The following is a 12,737-nucleotide window of genomic DNA, read 5'->3' on the forward strand; positions in this document are numbered from 1 at the left end:
AGTGATCTAATATTTTTATAGATTTTTTGGTAAATATTTTATTAAATTAAAGCAATAGTAGTCCGAACCTCTTTGGTGGTCTTGTTAACTATTAGGGTTGTGTGTGTTTGCATATGTGTATGTATACATGTATATGTGTGTGTATGCACACACAAACATGTTGGGGTATGTGTATATACACATAGACATATGTTGGGGAGTATGTGTGTATATGCATATATATATATATATATATTTCCTGCCCCTCTCCCCACATCAGCACTTGAGACAGCCTTCTCCTGTGGTTCCTGCTCTTCAGAATAAGATTGCAAGCAGACTCCAAAGACCTCCTTCAGTTGACAGCATTATAACTTCCTTTACTCAGGTATATGTTTTTTCTTTTGATTGTTCATCTAAGATTAAGGGGATTGAATGAGATTTTCTTATTCATCCTAATTAGCTAGATTACTTTTTTTCAGATCTGAAACATAGGTAATGTTTACATTAATTTGTCTGTTTCTTCAGTTGTAAATGGTAATACTTATAAATGATTAAACTTTGGTGCCCCGAAGTTTAAATTCTTTTGACAGCTCATAATTTAGGATGTGGCTCTTGTTCAGGTCCCTCAGGAAGGCTTTTTCTTTGATAATATATCTACTAGCTAGTTGTAGTTACACTAATAAAGTCCCTTGTACTTTAGACTGAATTACAATTAAAAGACAGCCAGGAAAATGTTCCAGAAAGGGTTGATCCTTGAGTTGACTCTTGAAGAGTGAGTAGGAATTTGCCAAAAAGAGGATGAGGAAGAGCAACTTCCAGCACATGCAGAATCTTGGAGGGAACTGTAAGCCACGTGGCAGCATGGAGAATACATGGTTTGGTCTGGCCTGATAATGCCTGACCATGAGGTAGGGGAGGTGAAGGTTAGAACATATGCAGGGTGTTGTATGGAGTGCTAGGGGGCTTGACTTCATTCTATAGGATATCAGAGAGGCCAATTACTAGAATAGACAAAGGAATATATTAGAATGTCTTCCTCAACCCCACCCTATGTGGTTCTGATTTAGTAGGTCTGTGGTCATGTATGGTGTTCATGTAATGTTTTAAGTAGGAAAATGACACGGCTGTGGTTGTCTTGCATAATGTTCTCTCAGGCAGTGGTATGGAGATGCATCATGGAGGTGGAGCAAAACTGTAAAGTTAAGATGCTTTTGCAGAAGCCCAGATGTGATTTTGAGGACCTAAACAGTGGCAGTGACATTAAGAACTGAGAAAGGGTGACAACTTCAAGATGTTTGTGAAACACAGATAGTGGTATATTGACTCTGTGTGGTGGGTCAGAGTCAATGACAACTTTATAGGGTAGGCAGTTGAAAATACAGGTCGTGGCCAAGGAAGGAGCTCTGCACCGGATTTGTAGTTTGCAAACTACTAACATTACTGTCTAAGTAGTATGATTGTCTCATGTGTGTTCAGGGGAAGTAGAGGGCTGAGGATCTAACAGTAGAGAATTATCACCACTTAGAACAAGGAAATAAAGTGTCAATGATAGTAGTTGCTACTGGCCAAGTAAAACAAGGGCTTAAAACGCCCATAGAATGCATTGCTGAGGGATCACTTGGTAGGAGCTGCAAAGGCAGTGGCTGCGAGGTGAGGAGTGAATGGGAATAAGGAAGCAGGTGCCATACTACTGCACATACTTTTTTTTTTTTTTAAAGAATGGCTGTGAAGGAAGGAGAGAATGGATGATAGATAGTGAGTGATGAAGGGTGAGGTTAGTTTTTTAAGCACAGCCTGATAGAAAGGTGGTAGAGAAAGAAGAGTCAGGAATGGAGGAGGTGGGGGTCCCCTGTCAGATACAGAGCACAGGTGAGTGTACTGTCTTTGGCTGGGGCAAGGCCACTCCCATTGTAGTGGGAAGAAAAAACAGATATAGGTAAGTTTATAGATAGATTGGTTGGGAATCTGGTTCCTCATCTGTTTTTTTTTTTTTTAGTTCCTCTTTTAAAGCTTCTGAGTAGGGAAGACATATACTAACTTTATCTTTGTCTTGATTGTTAAACAGGACAGTTCCATGTCCATGGCACAATCTCCTCCGGTACCTGCCAGGAAAAACCAGCTTCGTGCAGAAGGTAGAGCTGACTATTAAACCTGTAATCTAGACTGTTTCCTTTTTTCTAACTTTTTATTGTTCTGAAAAATAAGAATCACAGAATATTGCAAAATAGTACAGAGAGGTGCTGTGCATCCTCCCCGTAGCTTCCCTCAGTGGTGCAATATCACAACCAGGAAATTGACATTGGCATGCTCTACGGACCTGTGTCTGGTTTCACTTACACTAATTTATGTGTTTTTGTGTGTAGTTCTGTGCATTTTTATCATGTGTAAATTGTGTAACTACCACACAATCAAGGTTACAGAATTGTAACCTTGTGTATCATACACATCCTTCCTTTGTGTATCATCACAAAGGAACTCCATTTTGCTGCTCCTTAATAGGGGAAGGCAGTCTCTCCCTCCCCTCAAGAATGTTTCTAAATGTTTGAAATTCTTGTATTGTCAGAAGTGTGCTTATGGGTTAATGTTATTATTAATGCTTAATAATGTCCATACAATACATCTATATATAAAGCCTTAAAAATAACTTTCCATAAAAATATAACTGAGCATTTAGCTTTATAAGTCAGGTTGTGTTTAGTGTTTAACCTTTTATTCATGTACCTCTCTTATTTTTCACTTATTGATGGGAATTTTCAGAGGAGAAAAAAAATGTAATTATGGAATTATCAGAAATGAGAAAACAGCTTCGTAGTGAAGAGCGACGTCTGCAGGGGCGGTTACTACACATTGATAGTGACGACGACGTTCATATAAGGCAAGTTCTGAATTCCATAGTTTTGTCTGTTCTTGTATTCTTTTCTGTCAGAATCAGGAATCAGAATCTGTCCAGCAATTTTACAGTTCTGGAACAGGATTAATTATCATAAACCCACATCTATTAGAATTTTGCAAGCTTGAAAAAGGTGTTTAGTGGATTATTGGTGAAATTGTAATGATTGAAAATAGCTCTCCACCCCCATCCCCCCAGAAGAAATAAGCTAAATAATTATAGTCTAGTGGAGGGACTCACTTACTCTAGTGGTAAAGAATTGGCCTGCTGATACAGGAGACGCAGGAGACATGGGTTCGATCCTTGGGTCAGGAAGATCCCCTGGAGGAGGAAATGGCAACCCATTCCAGTATTCTTGCCTGGGAAACCCATGCACAGAGGAGCCTGGCAGGCTGTGGTCTGTGGGGTCACAAAGAGTCAGACATGACTAAGCACATTTCACAAGCAACAAGCAAGGGAGGGACTCAGTACAACTAATACAAAATAATGTGTGATTTCTTTAGTCTATTTGTGTTTGTAGTATATGGTATATTTTCTTTCTTTTCTTTTTTTGGTACAAGAGCTCTTTCTTTTAGCTAATATGCTATTTAATTCACATTCTTGAATTTTATGTAGATAAAGTTGCCTTCATAAAATGTTTCATTACAGTTGTGAAATCTATTCACTGTGAAAATATGGGATATTTAATGAATATTGATTTAACCAAATATAAAATATTTAAGTTGAGTGTTTTAATTGTCCCTCTGTACTGCCAGTAATGTATTTATGGCAGTGGTGATGACAGTGGTCGTATTGATAGGAGGAAGAAAGAAAAAAAGAAAGAAGTAGGACTTTCTTACGGCAAACCAAGAGTCTTATCCCTAACCATGACATTTTTAATAGGATTAGACAGTGACAAGTCAGTAGTGGGAACAGGCCGTTCTTCAAGCTCTGTCTTTAGGACAGATTGTCTTACTACAGAGAAATCACTGCGTGAAAAATAATTGACTAGTTTAGGACTCAGATGGAGTCAGAAGTTGCTTCATAAGCTAATCTAGGTGATAAGGAATTTCAAGATAGGAAAGTGATAGTTGAAGAAGACATAGACTCAGTTCAGTTCAGTTCATTAGCTCAGTCGTGTCCGACTCTCTACGACCTCATGAACTGCAGCACACCAGGCCTCCCTGTCCATCACCAACTGCTGGAGTCCACCCAAACCCATGTCCATTGAGTCGGTGATGCCATCCAACCATCTCATCCTCTGTCGTCCCCTTCTCCTCCTGCCCTCAACCTTTCCCAGCATCAGGGTCTTTTCCAATGAGTTAGCTCTTTGCATCAGGTGGCCAAAGTATTGGAGTTTCAGCTTCAACATCAGTCCTTCCAATGAACACCCAGGACTGATCTCCTTTAGGATGGACTGTTGATCTCCTTGCAGTCCAAGGGACTCTCAAGAGTCTTCTCCAACATCACAGTTCAAAAGCATCAACTCTTTGGTGCTCAGCTTTCTTTATAGTCCAATTCTCATATCCATACATAGACATAGACTAGACAATTAATCAACAATCTCCTTACCTCCCCTTTTTGGTCTTAAAACGTCAGGCATAGAAGCTTGGTCCTTGAAGGGAAAATAATAATAGGAGAAAACTTCAGAGATGGAATAACCAAAGACAGTTACTTTTTAAAACTGTTTTTAAAATATTTTCCTTCAACGGTGTATTGTTTCCTGAAATATTTATGTTCCAGCAAAATAGCTTACAGACTATCAAACACTTCCGATCGTTTTTGCCAAAAGGCCTCATAAGTTTTCTAAAGCAATATTCTTCAAACTGTAGGTTGCAGTCTTTTAGTAGCTTGTAAAATCAATGCAAGTGGGTAACTACCACATTTTCTTTGAAGAGTGTTTATCTTAAAAAAAAAAAAAAAGTTTATTTTCGCATAATTTTAGATCACAGGAAAGTTGCAAACATAGTTTCTATAGACCCCTCACCCAGTTCTCCCTGTTTTTAACATCTTACATTCACAGGATGTTTGTCACAACTAAGAAGCTGACATTGGAATATTAACCACAATCTAAATCCCAGACTTTATGGATTTCTCCAGTTCTTCTATCAGTATCTTCTTTCTGTTCCAGGATTTAGTCAGTACAGGGCACCACACTGCATTTAGTTGTCATGTCTCCTAGTCTTCTCTGATCCAGGACACTTTTTCAATCTTTCCTCGTATTTTTATGACTGTGACAGCCTAGGGAGATATTAGCTGGCTGTCCTATAAAATGTCCCCCAGTCTACATTTGTCTGATGTTTTCTCATGATTAGGCCAGGGTTAAGGGGTTTTGGAAAGAATAACACAGGGTAGCCTTCTCATCACATTGTATCAGGGGGTACAAGATGTGCATATGATGGAACCACTAAGTTTAGCACACTCTGGGAATAAGCTTTATCTCCTGGAGAGGGTGTCATCTATGTATATTTAGAATTCTGTTAGAATTCTTCTATAAGAAAGAATGTTCCTTCTCCTCTCTTTGTTTAGTTATCCAACCATTTACTTATATCACTGTTGTTTCATGTACATTTATTTTGTACTTTTTTGTTATCATCCAGTGTTATTTGTGGTGTTGCTTACTTCCCTGGTGGCTCAGACGGTAAAGCGTCTGCCTACAATGTCTACACTGCGGGAGACCCGGGTTCAATCCCTGGGTCGGGAAGATCTCCTGGAGAAGGAAATGGCAACCCACTCCAGTACTCTTGCCTGGAAAATTCCATGGACGGTGGAACCTGGTGTTTTTTGAGCACTTTTTTACTCTGTTGCTGCAGGAGGCTCCAGGATCCTCTTGTGTATTCCTTGCCTCTGCCTTGGAATCAGCCATTTCTCTAAGGAGTCCTGGTTCCTCTTGGAGAACTGTGTCTATAAACCAGGCTCTTGGTGGACATAGCTAGATAATATACACATGTATATATACTAAGTCATAAACATCTGTTGTTGTGTCTATCAATTTGTATATTATCAATTTGTATATGCATTCAATTATACTGATATTTATGACTGTAGTCCAGGATATGGTAGGATTTTAATGTAGCATGTTAACCTGCATAATTATGCTTCACTTAGATTTTTGTTAGCATTCTCTAGGCGTGTTCTGGCTAAGTAAACAAGGTGAGGAAATGTCAAGATATAGACTGGCTAGGTAATGGAATGTTAACCCAAGGTGGTAATTTTCAACAAAGAATTCTTCTGTAGTCGGTCAACTACTTTGAAGTAATAGGTCAGTATTGGTTTTCTATATTTACTTTCAAGATGTTATAAATGCCTTAACTGTTGCAACTTTCCATATTCCAGACATACATATTCAATTAAATGTAATGGATTATTGACATTTTATTTCTTTTCATTCATAAACTGAAGACTATATGTGCTCTTTTTTGGCAAAACATTATAAGAAAGAGAAACCAGACAGCTTTTCAGTTTTCTCACTTGCAAATCTTGCATAATAATTTCTACCCCATGAGATTCTAGTGAAGAATAAATAGATATATTTATTGGAAAGTACCTTGTAAATTCTGTATGCTAACTTAAGTTAATATATGTTAGAATTGCCATCATTTAGCAAGAATTGGTTAAATATATTTTACTTCGGTGTAGTTTTCACTGTGTATTGTGATCAGAGACATCTTAGTGTTGGTTCTTTATTCCAGTTTTATAAATAGTTTCACAAAAAGAATCTCTTATTAATTAATTCATCATATTATTGAGTTCCTCATATATGTTAGGCATAGATGATGCAGTCAAATGTATAGTAAGTAGCAGAGCTGGTCTTTGAATCTTGATTTCTTTAACCAAAGACTACTGTTTCTACTACATGAACATTTTTAAGGTAAAGCTAATTCGTTCTATTCTTCCAATAAGATACTTTGCTTCTGAGCATTTTGAAAGATTACAGTGACCTTGTAAATTACCTGTTTTAATACAGGGAATTGAAATAACAGCTATTAGAATCAATTTTTATAATATACTGTAGTGAAAGATGCCAGATTTCTTGTATAGGGAGTTAAATGTCAACTCAGATTTTCTTCTCATAAAAACGCCTTTATCATAATGTGTTATTATCTATAGGAAAAGAGAAAGTTCCATGGATGTATTTGATATGGCCAGACATCGATTACAAGCTCCCGTCAGAAGACCGTCACCTAAGAGCTTAGACTCTGCTTCTTCTCAGAATATTCATGACTTTAAGGAGCTGAAAGATAGAGGTAAGAATGCTGCTATTTTAAAGGTAGAGCCAGAGTGTTCTACCCATATTCAAGGGTCTTTAAAGATATTTGTATCCTTTTTCTCAAGTAAAGTTTCATTTATGGTATCTATTTTAAGTGATAATGAATAAAACTTCTGTATTACTCTAGTTCTTCAGTTTACCAGTCTGGTGGGGATAGAGCTTTGGTGTAGTTATTTTCTTTTGCAGGGCATACAGCTCTTAAAGCCACAGGAGTGGATTAGATCAGTGACATAGTGTGAAGAGTGGCACCTGGCATTTAGTGGAGGATGAACAGCAAGATGAGCTTGGGAAAGAGATGAAGAAAAAGTCAGTGATTGGAGGAAAAGCAGGAGAATGTCAGTTCTGAAACTGAGGGAACAGAGTCTGCCAGGGAGGAGGGTTGTGTAAAGTGAATATTGGAAGGTGTCAGTCGCATCAGAGGTCAGCGGTGACCTCAAATAGACCTTTTTTGGTGGAATTATTGGATCAGAAGCCAATTACCTTTGGAATGAGGATTGAATAATTAGGAAGCATGGTGTTGGAGGCAATAAGCATAAGAACCCTTAGAAGAAGCATGGCTTGGAAGGGGGGATCACAGGGTCTGGAACTGGAGGAACTTGTTAGGATACTGATGTGAAAGCTGTTAGAGAATTCAGAGGCTTATAGTATAGAGCAGGGAGGGAATAACCGCTGAAGAGAGCAGAGTGCCTGAGCAGCGGAGGAAATGAAGGATTGTTGAAGGGAGTAAGGAGGAGGAGAGAAAGCTAATTAGGGAAGTTGGCTTGCCAGGGTAACAAAGGCCTGGGAGACTGAAAATGTGTAGGGGAACCAGAATGTGTTATATGTGATTTTTATTCAGAAGCACTCTCAGAGCAGCCTTGGGAGCAGAGGAGGCAGGCTGTTGGATGGTGGTCATATGACCTATACCAGATGAGTTTACTTCTGTTTCTCATTTTAAAAGTAGTATCTATTTTAGAGGTTTTGAAAATTTAGAAAGAGAAGGAAACATCTCTTTACTCAAATCACCTAAATATAAAAATAGTTGATATTTGGTATATTTACTAGTCTTTCTGAGCTTAATTAAAATGAAAAAGATAAAAGCTAGATGTAATTATGTTATTCAGTTTTATTTTCCACTTAGATATACATGTCATCAATTACATATATCATAGTTTTTATGCTATGATTTATTGATTACTTATTATATGCCAGGCGTTCTATTAATCCAGTAGGTCTTAGAATTTCATCAGGGGACTTTTTGAGGTCAAAACTATTTTTATTATAAACTAAGACATTATTTGTCCTTTCAATTTTTATTCTTTGAGAAGTTATATGGCATGTGATAACTTCATTGCTCTGAAGCTGATAGAATGTGTTTTTGTATTTTCATGTTTTCAAAGTTTCTTAGTTTTAATTTCTAATGTGATGTGTGGGACAGTGGTGAATAAAAGCTCTTTGGGGGTCCTTAACTTTTAAGAAGGTAGGTCTTCAAAACAAAAAGGTTTAAACCATAAAATTGGGAAATTCATTTCCCTGTTATCACAACTAGTCCTCATTCGTCATATGACTTAGTTGTTAATGTCTCTTGTTTTTACAGAGAGGAAACAGTCTGGAAGTGGGGAAGTCAGGTGAAGCCAAGTCCATGTGTCCAGAGCCTCTTCTGTTAACTTTGCTTTTAGTCATTTTCTACTCTTAGATATTCAGCATGTTCCCATTTTCCACTGTTGTTATGGAATAAGGTCTGGCTGGCTGCTTGTTGCTTAAAAAAGTCAATGCTTGTAAAAGTTGGTAGGAAAGAAAGTTGTTTTCGATCAGAATGCTGACAATCTAGGGAGATGGTAGACTCATTGTCCCCCTCAAAACCATCTCCGAAGATTCTGATGGACCACGAAAGTTCTTAAGTGGAAGAAGGGAAGTAATCTCAGTTAATCAGTGAGATGGGGGTCAGAGTCTTCGCCGTCCCCCAGTCTGTGCAGGCTTGTGGACTCCTCCTGATCTTTCGTTAGGTGCTCTCTGATTCACATGGTTTGTTTAGGAGATTACTGAAGGGGAAGCTAGGGAAGAGATATGGTCATCTGTTAATCACCTGTTCCTTATTTCTACATATGGAAAGAGTCAACAAATTAGGCAGGGTATTGCGTGATCAAAAGATTTGAAGTAGTTGAAAAGTTTACTGTAAAAAAAAAAATCAAAAACAAAAAAATGTATTGTTTTTACAGAATAAATTTACTGGAATGTGTACTGGGAGTAAGAGTTGAGGTTGTAAACAACTAAGTTAGTGTAATTTGGCTTCATATATGTAATGTGAGGTATTAATGTAATTCATATATTAAAGCAAAAATTGTTAACAGCAAAAAAAAAAAAAAAGATTTGAAAGGTGTGCTAGGGCTTGAGGTAAGTAGAACTTGGGGTGCCTGGTTTAAGGTTAGTGACAAGACAAAGGGACCACCTGCAGAGAATTCTTTCCTGCCAAAAGCTGCTTACAAACCCCCACTTGTCAGAACATCTTTCCGTTTCTGTGGGATCACATGTGAAGGTCCCTTTTCTGTAACTTCATGCTGACACAGGATGCTGTATTAGAGATGTTGACATGCTCTGTAGCATCTCTCTGCTGGCAGTCGTAGTTGCCCATTTACATATATGGGCAGAACAAGCTACAACTACTTTGATGCCCACGAAGATATTGATTAGTATGAGCAAAAGCGTTAATCCCATTCTCTTGAGGCCAGTTCTTGGAATTGTCCTAGCCATAAATTCAGTACTGCTCAAAATGGAGCAGTTTATGTTGTGGTTGCAGAACAGTCATCATGCACTTTCCCTCTGGTGAGAATTAAAAGTATCTGTAGAACAACTCAGGAATTGCAGCAGACACAAATCTGGAACTTTGTTGTCCTAATCATTAGCTGCTTGAACCTGCTTTTTGGTGACTCATGGAGGCCTGGGAGATTTCAGCCTTTCTATAAAAGGGGATGGAGGTTGGGGCACAGGATTCTGCTTGATTCTACTATGGGTCAAAAGACTTTTTAAATGTGTGAATTATATCTTTATTCTCAAGCTTTAAAAATTAAGGTTTAACATGTTCATTCTGATCAGTGATGTTCTTGAACTTGTGCCATAGGTGAATTCTTAGACTGTCATTTCCTCCAGAAATGACATCCCTCTTAAAGCTCCAGCCAGCCTGTAAAATTGTTTTTGTTTTTTGGCATGATATTTACACATATTAATTGGCCAATAACATTATGTTTTCGTTTTTCCAGTACATTTGAGGGCTCAGCTGTGATTCAGTGTCTGGTAGCTGCCAGAGTCACAGCCATCTGACTGACTGATGGCTTGGATGCTCCTGCACATGGTTGCAGGCTCTGGGTAGTGTCTTGGGGAAGTGGGGAGTTGGGATGGAGTATGTGGCAGTAAGATGCTGCTTGTTCTGGGGCTCCCTTATAATGTTGAGTTTGTGAAAACGTATTTATTTAAAGAATATTAATTTCATGTTCATTAGTTGTATGATGATGTGCTTTGACTTTGCTGATGTCTCATTATTTATATTTCTTGATTTTGAATTTAGGTTATTCATATGTTATCTATAGTGAAGTTTTATAAAATCTCATTTGGAAACAAGATTTAACTTGGTTATATAACTTATTTTTGTACCAGATTCAGAAACGCGAGCTGATCTGAAATCTATGTACCCAGATGATCCAAGAGATAATGACACCTTGGAGATAGAACAACAAGCCTTGCTAAGAGAGCAGCAGAAGAGACTGAATAAACTAAAAATGCAGGAAGGTGCTAAAGGCAAAAAATAATCATTGCTATTTCAGATCACTTCAGTGGGTTGTTTTTCTGTCGGCTTTCTTTCTCCATCTCTAATATTGATTTCAGTCCAAGGCAAGCTGCCTCCACTGGCAGCCCCATGCTCACATGCCCCTTTGGTCTGTAGTCCCAGAAAAGAGTAAGTTCCAGAGAGGGCTCTGATTGGCTGTCCATGCATGAGAGGAGTCCATCCATTCACTGTAGCCAGAAGGGTTGAGTTCCTTGATGAGGCCAGGAGACATCTGAACCAGGGGAAAGAATGCCTGGCATACACACCAGTGTCCTGGGGGACATTTCTACCGTGTCATCCATTCACTGTAGCCAGAAGGGTTGAGTTCCTTGATGAGGCCAGGAGACATCTGAACCAGGGGAAAGAATGCCTGGCATACACACCAGTGTCCTGGGGGACATTTCTACCGTGTGTGTCTGTGGGTTTTGACAGAGCATAAAATCTTTATGAATAAGCTCCATACTGGGCTATAAGTATGCTGCTGCTAAGTCACTTCAGTTGTGTCCGACTCTGTGCAGCCCACCAGGCTCCCCCGTCCCTGGGATTCTCCAGGCAAGAACACTGGAGTGGGTTGCCATTTCCTTCTCCAATGCATGAAAGTGAAAAGTGAAAGTGAAGTCGCTCAGTCGTGTCCGACTCTATGCAACCCCATAGACAGCAGCCTACCAGGCTCCTCTGTCCATGGGATTTTCCAGGCAAGAGTACTGGAGTGGGGTGCCATTGCCTTCTCTGGGGCTATAAGTATATCTCTGTGTAATTAGCTAATCAGCAGATAACTTACTGAGTGCCTACTATGAGCGTGGGTACTGCCCATATCCAGGGAATATGGGGATGAATGAAATACGCTGCTGCTCTCAAGGAATTTATACTCTATTGGAAGAGTTAGATGCTAAGTAAGTGTAAGTGTGATGAATGTTGCAAAGGAGAAATCTAGGGTCCCTTGGGAGTGTGTAACTGGAGGTGGGGTGGGCAGCCAGGGGTGGAGTGGAGCTAGTGGCCTCAGAACATCGATGGGTCCTGCATGACCCTCGCAATATCTCACCAGTTTTGCCTGCCTTCAGGCCATGGAGTGCAGCCATGGAAAATGAGTCATAAAATACAACAGTTAAGCAACAAGAATAGAAGGAGACAGTCCTACCAGTTATTTTTAGGAAAATTAAAAACCCTACTTAGCAGGCTTGTCTGACCAGCAGAATCTGAGGAGCCTGTTTTGACCACATGAGAGGATCACAGGAGTAAGTTGTGTACCATGTCAGGCCCAGATCACAGGGCAAGACTTCAGTGGAGGGGATAGGGCACGTCCTCCCTCCATCTGTACAGAATTTTTAACAGTGGTCTTATTGATCACCCTCCGATAAAAGAGTAACCCAAAGATATATAGTAGGCATTTCATCAGGAGAGAAGCAATTGCAGTCTTCAATCGTTACACCCATTTTGGTGGAACTTTCCCTTAGGTGACCTAGCTGATGATCTGATCTGGTGTGATATTGGCAACTCGGGGACTGCTTATGGGCTAATCTCAGCCTATGTGGATATAGGTCCATTTTGGCATGGAGGGTATACACCCTCTGTGGCAACCACCCCAGTTTCTACCAAACACTGTGATGACTGAATTCATAAGAATATGATTGAATTCACAACAATCAAAAACATAGCTATAAAGGAATACAGGCTACCAATAGTAGTGTATTTATTCCCAAAGGCAATAGCTAAAAGGCTAAAATGCGCTATTCAGAGGAACACATCGAACCCTGGTCATATCAGAGAGGCCTTTGGGATAGCTGATCCAAAATTCTTCACCCCTGAAACCAGGCGCTTGG

The 12,737-nt window shown here is 39.3% G+C and overlaps 1 protein-coding gene across 11 annotated transcripts in view; it reads left to right on the plus strand.

Moving 5' to 3' along the window:
* Window positions 1-12,737, plus strand: part of CSPP1 (centrosome and spindle pole associated protein 1) — a 110,341-nt gene that overhangs the window by 83,710 nt on the left and 13,894 nt on the right. For 10 of the 11 annotated variants that reach the window (XM_061438901.1, XM_061438904.1, XM_061438902.1 and 7 more), the window contains 5 exons: window positions 260-364; window positions 2,045-2,111; window positions 2,737-2,854; window positions 6,959-7,095; window positions 10,749-10,880. In XM_061438901.1, coding sequence (XP_061294885.1) covers window positions 260-364; window positions 2,045-2,111; window positions 2,737-2,854; window positions 6,959-7,095; window positions 10,749-10,880 — 559 coding nt within the window. The remainder of the gene's footprint in view (window positions 1-259; window positions 365-2,044; window positions 2,112-2,736; window positions 2,855-6,958; window positions 7,096-10,748; window positions 10,881-12,737) is intronic. The other variant, XM_061438906.1, reaches the window with a different exon arrangement.

This window comes from Bos javanicus, chromosome 14 (genome assembly GCF_032452875.1).
Source record: "Bos javanicus breed banteng chromosome 14, ARS-OSU_banteng_1.0, whole genome shotgun sequence".
NCBI classification, from domain to species: domain Eukaryota; kingdom Metazoa; phylum Chordata; class Mammalia; order Artiodactyla; family Bovidae; genus Bos; species Bos javanicus.